This window comes from Pelobates fuscus, chromosome 11 (assembly GCF_036172605.1).
Source record: "Pelobates fuscus isolate aPelFus1 chromosome 11, aPelFus1.pri, whole genome shotgun sequence".
NCBI lineage: Eukaryota > Metazoa > Chordata > Amphibia > Anura > Pelobatidae > Pelobates > Pelobates fuscus.
In genome coordinates, this window is record NC_086327.1 from 14,279,673 (window position 1) to 14,297,307 (window position 17,635).

At 36.5% G+C, this 17,635-nt stretch overlaps 1 protein-coding gene across 1 annotated transcript in view; it reads right to left on the reverse strand.

Annotated features, from left to right (window-relative positions):
* Positions 1–14,098, reverse strand: part of LOC134577074 (complement receptor type 2-like) — a 117,307-nt gene extending 103,209 nt beyond the window's left edge. The window contains exons 1-5 of the mRNA XM_063435716.1: positions 14,035–14,098; positions 9,200–9,316; positions 6,960–7,106; positions 4,324–4,503; positions 2,025–2,204 (exon numbers count right to left, since the gene is read on the reverse strand). Coding sequence (XP_063291786.1) covers positions 2,025–2,204; positions 4,324–4,503; positions 6,960–7,106; positions 9,200–9,316; positions 14,035–14,086 — 676 coding nt within the window. The 5' untranslated portion in view covers positions 14,087–14,098. The remainder of the gene's footprint in view (positions 1–2,024; positions 2,205–4,323; positions 4,504–6,959; positions 7,107–9,199; positions 9,317–14,034) is intronic.
* Between the last annotated feature and the right edge of the window lie 3,537 nt (positions 14,099–17,635).

Genomic DNA, 17,635 nt, shown 5'->3' on the forward strand with positions numbered 1-17,635 from the left:
ACCCCTTCAGTGACTTACCTGGGACAGCGGCGATGTCCCTCGCCGCTGTCTCCGCCTCCGCGACTCTCCTCCTTGTTATTACGTCGGCCGGTGGGCGAGACTAATATCGCCCACCGGCCGAGGAGACCTAATGCGCATGCGCGGAAATGCTGCGCATGCGCATTACGTCTCCCCATAGGAAAGCATTGAAAAATCATTTCAATGCTTTTCTATGGGGTTTTGAGCAATGCTGGAGGTCCTCACACAGCGTGAGGACGTCCAGCGACGCTCTAGCACAGGAAACCTGTGCTAGAAACTAGGAAGTGACCTCTAGTGGCTGTCTAGTTGACAGCCACTAGAGGTGGAGTTAACCCTGCAAGGTAATTATTGCAGTTTATGAAAAACTGCAATAATTACACTTGCAGGGTTAAGGGTAGTGGGAGTTGGCACCCAGACCACTCCAATGAGCAGAAGTGGTCTGGGTGCCTGGAGTGTCCCTTTAATAACTTCAGTTTGTTTAAGTATGCTTAAGGATTTGGGAAGAGCAAAGGAAACTCTTTTTTTTCTCTATAAAAGTACAAAGAGAACATTTTATTCCAACTTTTCTAGCAAAGAAAATTAGTCCTGACATTATTTTCTTTGTTTGGCTTCTCTTTAATTTTTTTACATTATGAATTGTTTTAAAAAAGTAAGGGTCTCAATTGGAAACAAATTCTACTGCTAATTCTCAAGAGGAAACCCAATCCTTTTTGCAATGAAACTAGCAAATGACTCAATCGTTAGCTTTATCTACAATCTTTTATTTATCAGCATTTATCAGCATCATATATGTTTCTTCATCTCACTTTCAATGGAATGTAAGAAGAGAGAGGGGTCACTTTGGAAGACTCTTTGCCAGGATCTTTGAGTTCCCCGTTCTTTCTATTTCATATAGAAATGTGATTTATGTACTTTTGTACTCCAGCAAGAGAGACCGACCGTTGGCCCTAATTCCCTGGAACTGTTTTAGGCATAGGACCATGTGCACGGTCAGTCAAAATTATGACTTCCATGGAAATCCCGAACCCCTAAAGTGATCTGGCTGATTTTTAGATATGTTGGTCCACCAGATCGAGGCTGTCCGGGAATATGGCTTTTGTGGGGTTTCCATGCGTTTTGGGGGTACGTTTGGGTTATTGTAAAATATATGTTTTCTGTGCCTGGAGATAATTGAGTTTAGTATAGCTGCTGACTCACTTATCTCTCAGGCACATTGGAGGGATTATCCTGTTTTGTGTGGGAGTGTTCTGGCCCTGAGAAACAGTAATGTAATTACAGTGTGTACTTTGTCACAGTCCCCTCTCAGGTCCAGTGTGGAATGCCCCTGGAATATGTTATGGAAAAACCCTTGCATGGGGACTTGCATATAAGGCCAGTTGTGGCTGCCATTAAGCAGTTCCTCTTTGCCCTCAACATAGAGCCTTGTCTCATGTGTGGAGAAGTCAGCTGTATTCACTCTGGGGATTGCTATAATTACTATACTCCCTTGTATTACAACACTTGCTCTTGTAAGAGCATCTTGCTTTACTCTCTGGAGTAGGAAAAGGGTCTACCCACTGGAAGCTGGATCCCTGACTTGGGTCCTGGGTGGGTGGAGGACAGCGAGATTCTAGCCAAGCTGTGGTGGATAAGGGTCTACAGTGCTGATGGTGTCTGGTGAAGTGCTTGGAAGTACTCGGAGGTACTAGGAATCAGTGATTGGCAGAGGCACCCAGTCAGGGTGCCAGGCGGTCCGTCACAATGTAATTTGGTTTCTCTAGAATTGAAGAGCCAATCAGGAAAGTTACTCATAGATAATATGTGTTCAAGGATCTTTTAGATGAGACTATAAGTAGCTAATTCATTATTACTTGCTTAAATCACTTTTTTTTTGTATTTGATGTGTGTACCAGTATTAAAATCAGCATTTCAAATTGAAAATGAATGGAAAATAATTGTAAAAATTTTAGCTTGTGCATTAACTCCAAAATCTAAGTCTACGTAGCAAAGTGGCAATCGGTTCTCACCTTTGCACAGAGGTCCAGCTGAGCTCCAGGTTCCCGTTGCTGTACAGGATATTGAAGGTACCCCCACAAGTGTAAAGCCTGTATTACATGTGAAGTTCACAGAGTCCTGGTATATGTATTGCGTCTTTATGGGACCAAAGCTTCCATTAGAAACTGCATTTGGAACAGGACAGACTTGCACTAAGGAAAAAAATAAATGTATGTTTTAAATGTTGTATAATATGTGTTTAACAACTTCACTGCCTTTTTGTAGAATTAAATATAGTCCATGTATTATTAGTGTTAGACTCAGATACTAATTTTGTGCAATTTGTAATGGACACTACCTTATCCTCTAAGTGACCATGGGACTTCAAAGTTATTGTCTTTTGTATACCTACCTACATACCAAATAATACTAACCTAACCTTGTCTTATAGTCACTCCTTCTATCCCTTGTTTCAAAAAACAGATCTCATATTTTATCAAGATTTATCAAGATGTGATTTTACACTTCTGCATTTTTAACACTTCACCCACTATCCCATTGAATCTACTAACAGAAATAGAAAACATACCCCGAGTCCATAAATCAAAAACTAGGTTTCGACTCTCACTTTCTATTGTAATTCGAATGGACAGAAAGATAATTTATATATTTTACAAGATAGCTAGTTGGCAGCTTTTATAAAACTACAATGTTTGTTAAAGAGTACACTTTACCATTGACTTCTGTATTAGTTTAGAAGACAAAAAGTTATCTAATACATTAAAGGTAAATATTAATATTATATGCAAAACAGTGTTGCATAAGATTCTGTGCAAGTGCTGACATAACTATGGAAACCTAAAATAGCAAGCAGCGATAAAGGCATTTATTAACAGTGTTATTCACTAGAGTTTTCAATGTGGCTACTGTGGCTTTAAGTTTGAAATTCACTTTGGAATTTGTAAGCTGTATTTTCACCATACATTCCAAAAGCAGTCCTAACCTATGCACTGAGGCACAACTGAGCTCCAAGTCCCTTCTGTTGGTTATTGCAGGTTATTGAATCTCCTCCAGCCAGCAAAAAGCCTGGATAACATGTAAACGTTACCAAGTCCTGGTATGTATACTGAGTCTTCATGGGATTAAAAGTCCCATTAGTAATGACAGCTGGGGGATGGCAGCCCATGGGAATTTTTTTTATATTTTAACACAGATTGTATTATCTCTTCTTATATGTAATATTTTAAATGTAATTGATTGATCACGCAAACTGAAGAGCAAAGTAGGAATCGTTCTCATGTGAGTGATTTAAGCAACTCATTCCTTTTTTATATTATTTACTGTCTTTATCTTTTGGTTCTTTGGATTCTACTGAGCACTTTTAAGTGTGTGGCTGTCAGGATACACTACTATGCCCAACACGCAGAACTTAAGTAACAAATAAAGGAAACCCTAAGACGTATTACCGGGTGCTAGAATGGCCGGATTTAACGTAACGAAAAACACAAGACAGGCTGAGGTCAAGAATACAGATATAGCGTAAATGGTATGTAAGCTAAAGGTCACGGAATATAGAAGTCAAAATAGTCAGTAAGAAAGCCAAGGTCAAAATACACAAGAAACAATACCAGAAATGCACTCTCAGATAACCAGAATGGAAACCATGACAAGGTACAGAGAAATGGGTGAAAAAAGGTTTAAATAGCCCAAGGAGCTCCTTGATTGGCTGCAGGGAAGCATGTGACATCACACCCCCCTTCCAAATGGTTAGGCACTAGAAGGGTTAATTATGAACCTTAAAAGGTTCTAACTTGCAGAGGCTGACCTCTCTAATGTTTACAGACCTGGTCGTTGTGTGAGGGGAGGAGTGTCTGTAAGTGAGGCCGTGGAGCATCGCAGGAGGAGGTGCGTAATCGGCTGCATTCACATTACCACGTGGGCATGCTGCCGCAATAGAATGTGCCCACCGGATCCAAGCCCACTCTCAAGCATAAGTGGGCCAGGCGGGCGCCTTGACATAAGGTGACTATTCTGTGGCATTCCCCTTGCGATGTGGGAATGCCTCTGCAACAATACACGCCCGCCGGGACCCATACCGCTCTCTGGCAGGAGCAGACCCGGCGGGCGGCGTGACAGTGGCATGACCAACAGAAAAGGCAGTTAGCAAATAGAGGTTTTGATAATGTATTGCAGACTTATTTCTGATAAAGTAGATACAGTAGTTAAAGACATTTATTAAAATATAAACGGAATGGTAAATCACTGAAAATGTTAATGCATGTTTAACTCAATAACCTAAAAACAACCTCCAAGATAAAATGCTGTTCTAACCTTTGCATTGAGGTTGTGTTGAGTTCCAGTTTCCTGTTACTGTGCAGTTTATTGTATTTAGTCCCCCGAGTGTGAAACCTGTATTACATGTAAAGGTCACATTGTCCATAAACAAGTATTGGGTCTTCTTGGGACTGAAATTTCCATTCAAATCTGAATTTGGAACTGGACAGACTGGCACTAAGGAACAAACAGAAATATGAAAAAACAATCAGCGCAAATGATATTTTCGTTTATAATAATTCCCTGTTTCCTTAAGTTTTTCCATGAGTTTTCAAAAATGTTTTAATATTTTTTTAAATAACATTTACCAATATTGTAGTAGTCAATCACTGATAGGGATACATTGAATTTCTACCCCAAAATGATTTAGGCAAAAAAAAAAAAATGATCACCAGTAGAATCCACATGACTTTACATTTCAGATATTTTAGTTCCCAGGGGTTTGAATAAACAGTTGGACATATCTCTTATTTACCTTATAGATGATTTACCTTCATGTTTCAGGCTTCTTTTTATATTATTTTATTTAAATTATTACATTAATTTATTTAATTGTATTTCATTATACTTGGTCAAGCTTAGGTCACTAGGTTTTCCTTTTTCTTTTCTTTTTCCTTTTCATTTTACTGGATTGTATTTGTTTGCACACATTTATTAGGAGTACCTTATCAACAGGCCCTGGTACAGACTGGGAGAAGCGACATATAGGCACAACCTGGTATGTAAGTATTAGTGTAGTTTTTATAATTCAGTCTATCTTTTTAGCTATGTACACATACTTGAGTAGATTCACTGATCAGCCACAACATTAAAACCACCTGGCGAATATCATGTAGATACCTGTTGTGTTGCCAAAACAGTTCCTGATACGTCAAGGCATGGACTCCTTATTACCTCTGAATGTGTCTTGTGGTATCGGGCACCATGACATTTGCAGCAGATCATTCCAGTTCTGCAAGTTGCAAAGTGGGGCCTCCATGGATCAGATTTGTTGTTCGAGCACATCCTAAAGATGCACAATCAAATTGAGATCTGGGGAATTTGGAAGCCAAGGCAACACCTTGAACTTTTTGTCGTGCTTCTAAAACTATTCCTGAACATTTTTTGCAGACTGGCGGGGTGATCTCTCCTGCTGAAAGACGCCACTGGTTCCCAGCAGAACATTGCCCATAGCATAACACTGCCTCTGCTGGTCTGTTTACTTCCACTAGTGCATACTGCTGCCATCTCTTCCACATGTAAATGTTGCATAAGCACCTGACCACCCACCTGATTTAAAAGAAAATGTGAGTCATCAGACCAAGCAGCCTTCTTCCATTGCTCCGTGGTCCTGTTCTGATGCTTACATCCCCTTTGAAGGTGGTTTGGGCAGTGGACAGGGTCATCGTGGGCACTCTGACCTGCCTGCAGCTATGCAACCCCATACACAGCAAACTGTGATGCACTGTACATTCTGAATCCTTTCTGTTATGGTCAGCATTACATTTTTCAGAAACTTGAGCTATAGTAGCTTCTCTGTGTGATCGAACCAGACAGGCTAGCCTTCGCTCCCAACGTGCATCTTTGAGCATTGGGCAGCCATGACCCTGACACCTGTCACTGGTTGCCCTTTCTTACATCACTTTTGGTAGGAACTATCCAATGTATACCAGGAACACCTGACAAGACTTTTTGGAGATACTCTGTCTCAGTAGCATTTGGCCCTTGTTAGAGTTACTAAGATCTTTTCGCTTGCCCGTTTTTCCTGCCCCCAACAAATAAAATTCAAGATCTGACTGTTCACTTGCTACCTAATATATCTCACTCCTTTACAGGTGCCATTGTAATGATATAGTTAATGTTACTCACTTCACCTGTTTGTGGTTTTAATGTTTTGGCTTGTTAGTGTGTGTGTATATTTTTCAGTACACTAATAGCCAGTTTTTGCACCAATTCAATTTGTCAAAATAGTCATTTTCTGAAATGATCGCATAGATGAAATATGTCCAAACCAAAACGCGATATGGATGGCACTCGAATCTCCTGCAACAATTTTTATTTCTTTTTCAAACTGATTCAGACTAGCTGAATGTTTTTGACATGCACAAGTCTATTGCTAGTGGTTGTGCTTTGGACAGTAACTAGATTTTAATATCTTGCTTTTATTTTACATTTCATTTTTGCTTCTCCCTATGCAGTGATCCATTGGTTTTACTCTTTAGTATTATTCTATTTGAGCCTCAACCTACATTTGTTGAAGCTCATATTTTAGATCATATCACAGTAGTCACATTACATTTTAATTCATCCAAAATTCTGTGGTACATTTTTATGTGAGCTCCTCATCTAGTATTTGAGCACACTACAGCCTCAATTAAATATTGGAGGATACGCTTTCAAATTAATTAAATATTTTTGAATAAACTTTTAAAATGATTTAATAGTAAGAGTTTTAATATATTGATCTATACTTTTTATATATGATATATTTTGTTATTTTAAAATGTTCAAAAAGTTAGTAGAAAAGTTTAACTAAAAATATTAAATCATTTGGAAGCATATCCAACAAGTGTAAATCTTTCCTTGCCATGCCAATTCTTGAGTTTGAAAAAATTTTTTTTTTTTTTTATATATATATTTTTTTTTTTACTTACGTATGGGTATAGTTGGTGTACAATAACTAATAAGGCAACATGTAGTAGTTGCTACTCCTCTTACACTAGTACTCGCAAAGTCCACAGTGGTGCCACAGTCAGCTGGTAAGGCACAATACTGTCCGAACAAATAGTCAAATGTATTATCTATAAAATATTATAGAATAATGTATTAAATAATTTACAATTAACATAGCATATAATATATAGTGATAAAGAACAGTGTTAGTTAAAGAAGGAATTTTCATTACAAGTTGTAAAATGTAATTATATTACAGCTATTAAATGTGAAACAGTGTATGGCATAGTTGAAGAACTTTGTAATCAGTGTAATTGAAAAATGTACATAACGCCACATTATGTGAAATAGGATGAAGCTTTAGCGCATTCAGCATATCAATACTATCGAAAAACAAGATATTTCTCAAATTTGGACTTATTGGTTGTTTTGAAAAAAAAAAAACAACAACAAACAATTACAACGAACTTCTGACCAATCGAGCACAAAGTTTAATAGCAAAGCAGTATAAAAAGCAAGATTTCCAAGTCATAGTTTGTCCATGTAGTGCTTATGAGAGCTAGGAAAAAGGTCTAAGGCATAGAGAACAACAAGACATAGAGAGGGGAGTTTTTTGGGAAGATCTAGTGAGTTTTTGTACTGTTTGGTTGCATATTACTTATATTATACCTTGTGCCCCCAAACACCCTTTTTTATGTAAATGAGTGCTTGTCTAATTGTTTGGAAGAGAGAACAATTGATAGAGTGACTGTGAGTGAATCTTTGAAGACTTAAGAAAAGTAAGGAATGGAAAGGAGATGGAGGTAGTGGAGGGGAGTGCAGTGGGGAGGAGAGAAGAGGTGGAAGAATTGAGAAAAGTGAGGAGATTATGAGAAGGAGTGTAGTGGAGAGGAGTCGATAAAGGGTGTATGAGAGACAGTGGAGACATTTTAGCTCCTATCTAAGCCTTTATCAAGACCGAGTTGATAAAGCATCAGAGGAGCCCAAACATTGTCTTCACTTTTTTGTTCCTAATAAAATACTGCCTTTTAGAAGATAGCTCAGTTTTCCTGGATTTTTATATTTTGCAGTTGCAGGAAGTGTTCTCCCATTTTTAGTGTGTGCATTACCCTCTTTTTTCTTTCAAACACACGCAGTCACAGGCAGGCAGTCACATACACAAACAGTTACAGGCAGAACGCTGCATGCAATCACAGACAGACAGACAGACAGACAGACACACACGCACACAGGAACAGGCAGACAGTTACACACACACACAGTTACAGGCAGACAGTCACATACACACACCGTTACAGGCAGAAAGTTGCACACATACACAGGCAGATAGCTACACAGACAGTTACAAGCAGACAGTCACACACAGTTACAGGGAGAGAGTCACATACAGTCACAGGCAGACATAATTAGAGACAGACAGCCACACACAATCAACAAATTTACAGGGAGGCAGTTATACCTACAGTTACCTCTTTCCATTATATGCTCTTTGGGATGGAGTGGAGGCACTGCAGTTCGTGGTGTCAAGCGCACCATCCCCAACATACACAAACACACAAGCAGATTGCCCACACATGTACATAACCCCACCAGCAACATTTCCAGAAACAAGCAACACCAAAAGTAATCTACCTTCACAAATGTAGCAGCTACAAACAGCAACAGGCAGCTACCTCCTCACACGCATCCCCACAATCATGCAACACCACCAGCAGCATTCCCACAAGCATGCAACATCAAAAGCAGATCCCCCCCCTACAAACATGATACCCCAAACATGTCCTGTACACACAAACCCTCTCACAGCACTTATCATCCAGCCACCCACCTAGTTACATTAACCATTCAATCACACCTGAAATTACTCGCATTTAATCATATATATAGTGAGGGATGTATTTAGGAAGCTGTCCGTGGGACACCAAGGAGAGTAAATCTGTACCTGCTCACAGGTTGAGTTTAAATCAAAAACTGGAGTGCGTCAAATGAGATATACACAATTCCTAATTTTTCTACTAGATTTAAGTTTAGTAAATCTCTGAATTGCAAATGAGGAGGTAGTTTTGTGATTTTTACTGTATTATCACTGAATTAATCCTCCTATTGAGAAGTGATATATTCAAGAACAATAAACATATAATACACTGTCAAATGTTAAAACACAATTAAAAGATCATTAATGCCATTCTTTGTTTTCCATTTTTAATGTTTTTTAACGTACTTTGCTTATAGTAAACGTACTGAGATCCACATACGTATCCTTTGCCGCAGTTAACAAGGTATCCAGTGCAATTAGTCGGTGATGGACCCAAGCAGTATGTGCAGATGAGTGAATGACCTAAACAAAGCAAATATTGCATAAAAAGGTTAAAAAACAAGAACTTTGCTTTGCTATTAATATATGTGCAGAATATTGCTGCAGGATTGGGGAAAAATGGGAGAAATAAAAGAGAGAAGACTGATGATAGTTATGATGATCGTAAAACATGCCCTATGTGAAAGTAATGACATTATCATGTATAAGTGGTTACAGAACCCCAAGATGGCATTAGTCTCCATAATATATATATATATATATATATATATATATATATATATATATATATATATATATGAATAGACATCATGTTTTCTATCCCTCTAATGCATGGACGAGGTCAACGAGCATTATCCTCCCAAGAGTAAGCTGTCTTCATTCTAATTTTCATTCTAAGTTTTATTTGGTGTAGTGCATTAACAAGGTACACCATTAAGTCGTTTTTCCTAGTGGAAACTGTCATGTACAATATGCAATGCACTATGTACTGCAACATGTAGGGATATGCATAAAACTATTTATAATAATAATAATAATAATAATAATAATAATAATAATAATTTCACTGTGTGCAGTGTATACAATCCAAATTACCCCAGCTGCACATTTTATGAAACACAAAATTAAAAGACCTTGGTTTAGAAATTAATTAAAAATTCAAGTTGGATGAAACATACATTCTAATATAATGTATATGGAAGGTGACAATATTTAAAAGAAATGTGATCCTTTTTATTATTACAGCAGGCTTTTGTTACTGCTTCCAACAAAGGAAATGCAGCAACATTTAGACTACTTTAGGTCTGTGTTAAGTCTAGATCCCATTTCACATACCAGACTCTCTATAGTGCTGTGCATTTATTGGTTATACTAAAAGTGATTGGATTAGCATGCATATTAATGAGGTCATTTAATTCCAAAAATATGTACTGATTGCAATTCTTTGAATTTTGTTTAAAATATAGTTCTTATACATCAATATTTTGATTACAAATTATTAGTCTTTTTGTGACTTTACACATTGTGCAGTTTTGTTTATATTTTATTTCACCAGTTTGGCTTGTTTTTATTGAAATCATAATTTTTTTTTATAATTCTAGCCACATAATAGGTTATTAAGACCAGGATAGTATGCTCAATTGGTCAATTTAGTTTCCTACATACATACCAAGAAAATGTAGCTAATTTTAAATGTGATGTGAAACTTTTATTTTTCTTAACGAAATTAATGCAAAGCAAACAAGTGTAAATTAATTAATATATAATGCATATTTAACATTCCACTCCATGTTTTTATTTATATGTGGAAAAATATAGTGAAAATCTGATTCTTATATTCAATATTTATGAGCATGTTAAAGGGACACTACAGGCATCAATACAACGTAAATGCATTTAATATAGTTTGACCTCATACATAGTCTGTATTTTTTTGTATGTTTGTAGCTGTTGAAAAAAGAAATATTTTCTAGAATGATACAACCTAAGCCCCCTAATTTAAGAAATATACTTCCTCATCAGTGTATGTACACAGCTCAGTCCCTGAGAAACCTTGCTATACTGTTTATGCCGTTTTCCTACATAACTTGCAGAAATGCAACAGATGCAGAAGGCAATATAGAGCAGACTAGCCTCTCAACTTCTAATAGCCTCAATTGTATCATTGTCACAACAGCATCTCATATGAAATGATGTACTGTGAGCATGGAATGGGACTAGAGTGAGACTGGGGAAGGAGACACTCACACAGTTGCTCTAATTCACAGTGGCTGGCAGTAGCAGTTATGCTAATTCTTTCTGCTTTGAGTAAGTAATTGTAAATAGAAAGCTTAGGTCTAGCCCTGAAACTGGTTTATTACATAGTTACATAGCGGAAAAGATTAATGTGTCCATCAAGTTCAGTCTTTCTCAAATTTTTCTTTTGCTGTTGATCTAAAAGAAGACACACCTAGTTTGAAGCATTTCTAAGTTTGAAACAAACTAGGAAAAAAAATCCTTCTTAACCCCATAATGGAAGTCAGATATTTCCTTGTATCAAGAAACTATTACCCCACTAATTAAAAATGATATCCCTGTGTAATATGTTTTTGCAAGTATGTATTCAATTTCTGTTTAAACATCTGTATATATTCTGATAAAACCACCACTTTAGGCAGAAAATTACACGTCCTTGTTGTTCTTAATGTTAAAAACAATTTCCTTTACCTTAGACTAAATTTCCTTTCTTCCTGTCTAAATGTTTGATCTTGTGTCCTATGTATCCTGTTTATGAAGAGATTTCCATACATTGGTTTGTATTGACCCTGGATATATTTGTATAATGTTATCATATCCCCTCTGAGGCAATGTTTTTCTAAACTAAAGAGGTTTACATTTATTAACCGTTTTTCATAACTAAAACGTTCGACCCCTCTTATTACTTTTGTAGACCCCGCCTCTGCACTTTTTATAGTGCTATAATATCCTACTGTAGATCTGAAAATTGCACAGCATATTCAAGGTGTGGTATTACCAGTGATTTATAAAGAGGCAGAATTATATTTACATCCAAATAATTAATACCTCTATTTATACAGTTATTACTAATTTAGTGTCTAAGTCTTGGTAACAGTACACACTGACTAGGAGTCAATCAAACTGTTGTATATTGTATATAATTACTTATACAGTTTGCTATGTTTAATTTCTCTGATACTCAGCCTATTTTAACTGGTGTGGTGGATATTTGTAGTAAGTCTCTATTCTTACACTATAAAATATTTATTATTTTTCATATATTTTTTGGAGGGACTTATTTGTTTGTGACATGCCTAATGGCACCTGTCCAGACACTATTGTAATTTGGTTGTTTTTACAAATCCATTACCCCCTTGTGTCTCTCTAGTATGACTTATTAGTTGCCCCTTTGGCTATAAACAGAAACTGCCAAGCTGTGACTAGAGTTGAGTTCTATAATATTGTTCTTTACCTTTTGCATACACTTTTCAATTTAGTTTTTATTTTCAATTCAATTTGGTGTTTGGTGAATACCTCTACTTGAATTTTTCTTTCTATAATTTTGGTAATCTGAAAACCAAATCAAAATAAAAATGCTCTACTACAGCATTCTAGAATTCAATATTTTCCATTGAGCTATTCTTGCCTACATTTTAAAATCAGTTTTCCAATTCACTACAATCTGATGTTTGGTGAATGAAGCCCGTAATAAGCAAACCCGATGATATTAATCCTGAGATATTATACCGAAGGGCACAATTTATTTATATAGCCCTTCATGCTGACATGGCTAATTAAGAAATGTGTACATTGTGTGGCATTGAAAGTGATTTGCAACTTTTAGTCTAAACTCATTCCACTATAAGAAAACCTCCAGCAATTATTTATCCAGTTTTATATCATGGTCTAAAATCCACATTTTATTTGCAATTCAATATTCATGCTGGTTTAATGCATACTCTTGTAAAAATATATTGTTTAAGAACATTACTGTGTGATAAAGTTTGGCGACACTTCACATTATGAAGAAGGTAAAATACAATGCATTTCTAAATACCAGTTTAAACTCACAGTGATATAATACCATATCTAAACGTATTATAGCCCTCTGTAAAATGCAATCCCCCACTCAATCTTTTCAAAATCAAGAAGATGAATTATGTAAATTTAGATAGAAATATGTAATCTCACCATTGTGCTCCCATTGATTGCGGGTACAGCTGTGCCGTGAGTCTGGAAAACTATTGATTTACTGAATTCAAGAATATTTAAAATAGTTTCCTTCTTTGCTTAGATATAAATTTAGGATTTGTTTATTTTTCGTGCGCATGTTTTATTAATACCCAAATGATGACAAATTAAACAAATACAAATATTAAAATAAAACCTATACTCCCATGACTTAGTTATTGATAGAAGATACATTGCAGCTTAATTCTGAATAATGATAACATAGTTACATAGTTACATAGTTAGATAGCTGAAAAGAGACTTGCGTCCATAACAGATTATTTAGAGTTATAATTACAGTCTTGCTAAAATCACTTTTTATTCATATTACATAAAAACTACGGCCTGCAAAAAAGAAATTGCTTGGATATGATGTACCAATAACAGAAGTTAATTTACTGTTTGTTGCATATGTTATATAATGCTAATGTTTCTATTTAATTTAATGCTAATGTTTCTTTAAACCCATTTGTTATACAGTCACTACATACTAATGATTACATTATTTAGAAACAATATTTAAAAAAACTGTAAACTGAAAAAGAAAATCATTTAGTTATTTAGTTGATTAAAATATATATATATAAATTACAAGCAGTGTTGCACTCACTGTAGATAAATGTTCAATGCCGGGTGCTTATCTGGCGAAAATATAGAGATAAAGGTAGATAGCACTGCACGGACTCAATCTTCAAATAAAAATAAACTTTTAATGCTCCAAGTTAAAAATCAACGTTTCAGTCTGGGCAATCGGTCCTGATGAAAGTCTGATTGCCCAGACTGAAACGTTGATTTTTAACTTGGAGCATTAAAAGTTAATTTTTATTTGAAGATTGAGTCCGTGGAGTGCTATCTACCTTTATTTATCTATCTATCTATCTATCTATCTATCTATCTATCTATCTATATATATATATATATATATATATATATATATATACACACACATTAAGACATCACTATTTCTATTAATGATTGACTTATAATAATATCAGAAAAAGAAACATAATTACCTGTTGCTGCTAAAGTTGAGAAAATAAACAAAAACACAATGGGAGATGTCATTGTTAAATGTTGTCTCCTTTGAATGAGTTAGTGTAAATCGAAAGCCCTGAAACTGGCTTATATAGAGAGCTGTTGTGTACATGGGTTGGAAGAAGGAGATGAGTAGCTTAGTAACAAAGACTCACTTTCTTGTTGATGCAGGTGACAATGGAAAGATTTGATACATGACCCTGTGTGGTACTTGCATAAAAGATTTGAACATCTTGTATATTGTATTTTGCATAATGATTTCTCAAAGGGGGGATTTGGAATGTGTTTCTGTAAAGCAGTAATCCTGTAATGCCTCAACAGGAGGCTTGATGCTGGTTTGTGGGTATGTACCATACCATAAGATAAGGTAAGCAGTGATAGCAAGAAATATAAAAGCCATGTATTTTATTCATCACTTAGGGCTATTAAAATCCAAACACATAACAAAATAATGGGACCATACTAGGAATAAACTTGGCAACCACTACCTACGCATTTTGTTTTATAACTTCTTCAAAAATTGTCTTGTAAAGTTAAAAAAACAAAATGCATAGGTAGTAACTGTCAAGTTTGATGTTTGACCTATTGGAAGCACTTTATTCCTAGTATGGTCACACTTTTTGTTATGTGTTGGGATTTTAATAGCCCTAAGTGATGAAATACATATGTATTACCTTTCCATCGGTTAATGTACCTTGTATTATTACCATGAATTAATCTCGCTTATCGGAACTCCAGAGCAGTGATTAAGTAAATGTTGCATTTGTTTTGGACAGGGCTTTCTAAAATGTTGTGTTCAATGAATTACCACAAGAACTACAAACCAGGATAAATTAGCACAATTCTGCCTTGCTCAGTGCCATACACAATGGCAAGTTACCAGATTCATGTAGAGTCCACAATCTGCCTCACTGTTCATCACAAATCAGCACAAAGGACAGCAAACTGCCATGGTAGAAGATGAGCTGAAGAGACTGAGATTGTTATTTCCTTTTTGCAGCACCTCTCCTGGCATGGCATTAACAGAAGAGCCACATTTCCGAGGGTAACTGCAAATAGCAGGTGCTGGAGTGTAACTCCCAGCAGTCTCAGATAGGTCAGGACATGTATGCATTTGTGAAGCACTGAGATTAGTAATCTAAGCATGCAACATGTGTTCCAATTAGTATGGCTCATTTCATTTTTGCAGACTGGTATATTTCTATTATGTTACTTTCTATGGACACAATCCATGAAACTGGTAAGGAAATATACATAGAACTCACATGTGCTAGAGCTCTGCTCTGCTCTCTGAACGATAGAGGCTTTCATAGTACTCAGCCCATGCTCTTAGCTTGCTGGGGGCAGCAAACTCCACTGGCAATTTGTGCAAACACAATTTCATTATTCCTTCCACAAAATGTTGGCTTGTACAACTGTGTAATCCCTGAAAATACACACCTGGAGCGTCAAGGAAAAATGTAGATATTCAAACCTTAATGAACTGTAGTTTTGCATTATATATTTACCTTTACTCCTAACCACACTCTACCAAATTATTTAATAACATCTATCTGGTCTAAAAGAAGAAGGAAAGAAGAGCTCTCTACCAGAGAAGAAACAGTTCCACTTTAACTATAATAGATGTAAATTTGAACTCATATTTGAAAAAGTTTGTGCAAGTTTGCAACCTTAAAAAAGTTTGGGAGCAAACTCAACAATATTAATTCTGAAATATTATAACTAGGTACACAATTTATTGGGAGCGTTTTCAACTCCCAAAAAAAACATTCTTCAAACATTGGCATTGTGTAAAATATATGTTTTTGTTTGTATTTGTTTGTAACTCTCACACTGTAAGAATAATTCTACCCAATAACAATGCAGAAAAAGGGTTTTATTTAGTATATTCTGATTTATTGCACATTGGTGTCCAAGGAGCAACATCTACTCTAAATTTGCTAATTGTATGTTTCATTTCAGGTTAGTGAATAAATCTCAAGGCATCATATGTTTTTCTCCTATTTTATCTCAATGGTTTTAGCCCTGACATGGTCTCTACTTGTTTCCGAGGTTTGGGGGGAAAGGATACATACCTGCAGGCCTGCTGGCCCTATCCCAAGAGAAGTCCATTGGGGGCGCTCCTGTTTACTAAGTAATCACAGTACCTTGAAGTGACTCTAGTTCTTGACCCTTGAATATGGAATATAGGAACCTACATATATACCAATTAACTCACAAACTTAATAATCTTTGTGTGTTCAGCTAAATGCTGGAAGATGGCTCTGCCCTCTCAGGCTCAGGTAGATGCTAAGAAGTAGTCCTTGATCAGAATGGAAAGCTGATGGCAACCATTAATGAAACATCTGACCACCTGAACATATGCAGCCCATGGATAGTGACAGTTACTCCTTTTTGTCCTAACTTGGCTTTTTTTTTTTTAATTAATTTAAGCTTCATTGTCTACTCCTACTACCCCAATTTACATGGGGTTGGCATTGGGGCTTTTGTGAGGACCCACCTCCTGCACACCAATCCTTGACTCTCTGCCTACTTTCACTCTCTTTTCTTTTCTTTCCTTTTTCTTTATTTCCTTCTTTGCCTCACTTTTCATTATACCCCTACTATTGACAACGTTTTTTTTTCCTTTTCGTATCTTTCTAACAATGTAAACAGGCATAGCTCTCATATTTCTTCTGTTGATACTTGTAATGGCCTCCAAGTACTCTGGCTGAGTACCTCTGTTACTTCTCGGCTTCCTTAGCTATTTCTGGACGATCCGGTATTGCCTTGATGAGTATAAGTATTTGGTGCCATTAAAAGTGCTCAGATGCCCCCTCTGAACCTAAACTGATTAGCATTTGGAGGTGAGATATTGTGATAAATTATAGCAGTGAATATATCTATTACCTTGCACTATGAGTCTTTACCACATGTAAGGGTCAAAACGGAACTCACTTTATTGCAGCTGTGCAGAGGTATTTATAACAGAAGAGAGTTGTTAGCATACAGCAGCGTAATTAATGGTACATACCGTTAACCATCAGGACCTCTTCCCATAACATGTTGCTTGTCTTGCTGAAAACAGCCCTCAGCCCCACTAAAACATGTTGTCCATATCCCTCTTGTTAACAAAATATGTAAATAGAATACAAAAGTCTTTATTCTTTATTAAACCAACCTGCTAGAGATGTCCCGAACGGTTCACCGGGAACTGTTTGCTGGCAAACATGCAATTTTCGCGTTTGTGGCGAACACACGCGATGTGTTGGTCCGCCCCCTATTACGTCATCATTGAGTAAACTTTGACCCGGTACCTCACAGTCAGCTGACAAATTCCAGCCAATCAGCAGCAGACCCTCCCTCCCAGAATGTGTCAGCTGACTGTGAGGTACCGGGTCAAAGTTTACTCAATGATGATGTAATAGGGGGCGGACCAACACATCGCGTGTGTTCGCCACGAACGCAAGCACAAACATTGCATGTTCGCCAGCGAACGGTTCCTGGCGAACCATTCGGGACCTCTCTACAACCTGCCTATTATAGTTCAAATAACCTGAAATATACATATTTTATACATACAATGAATTACCCTTATAA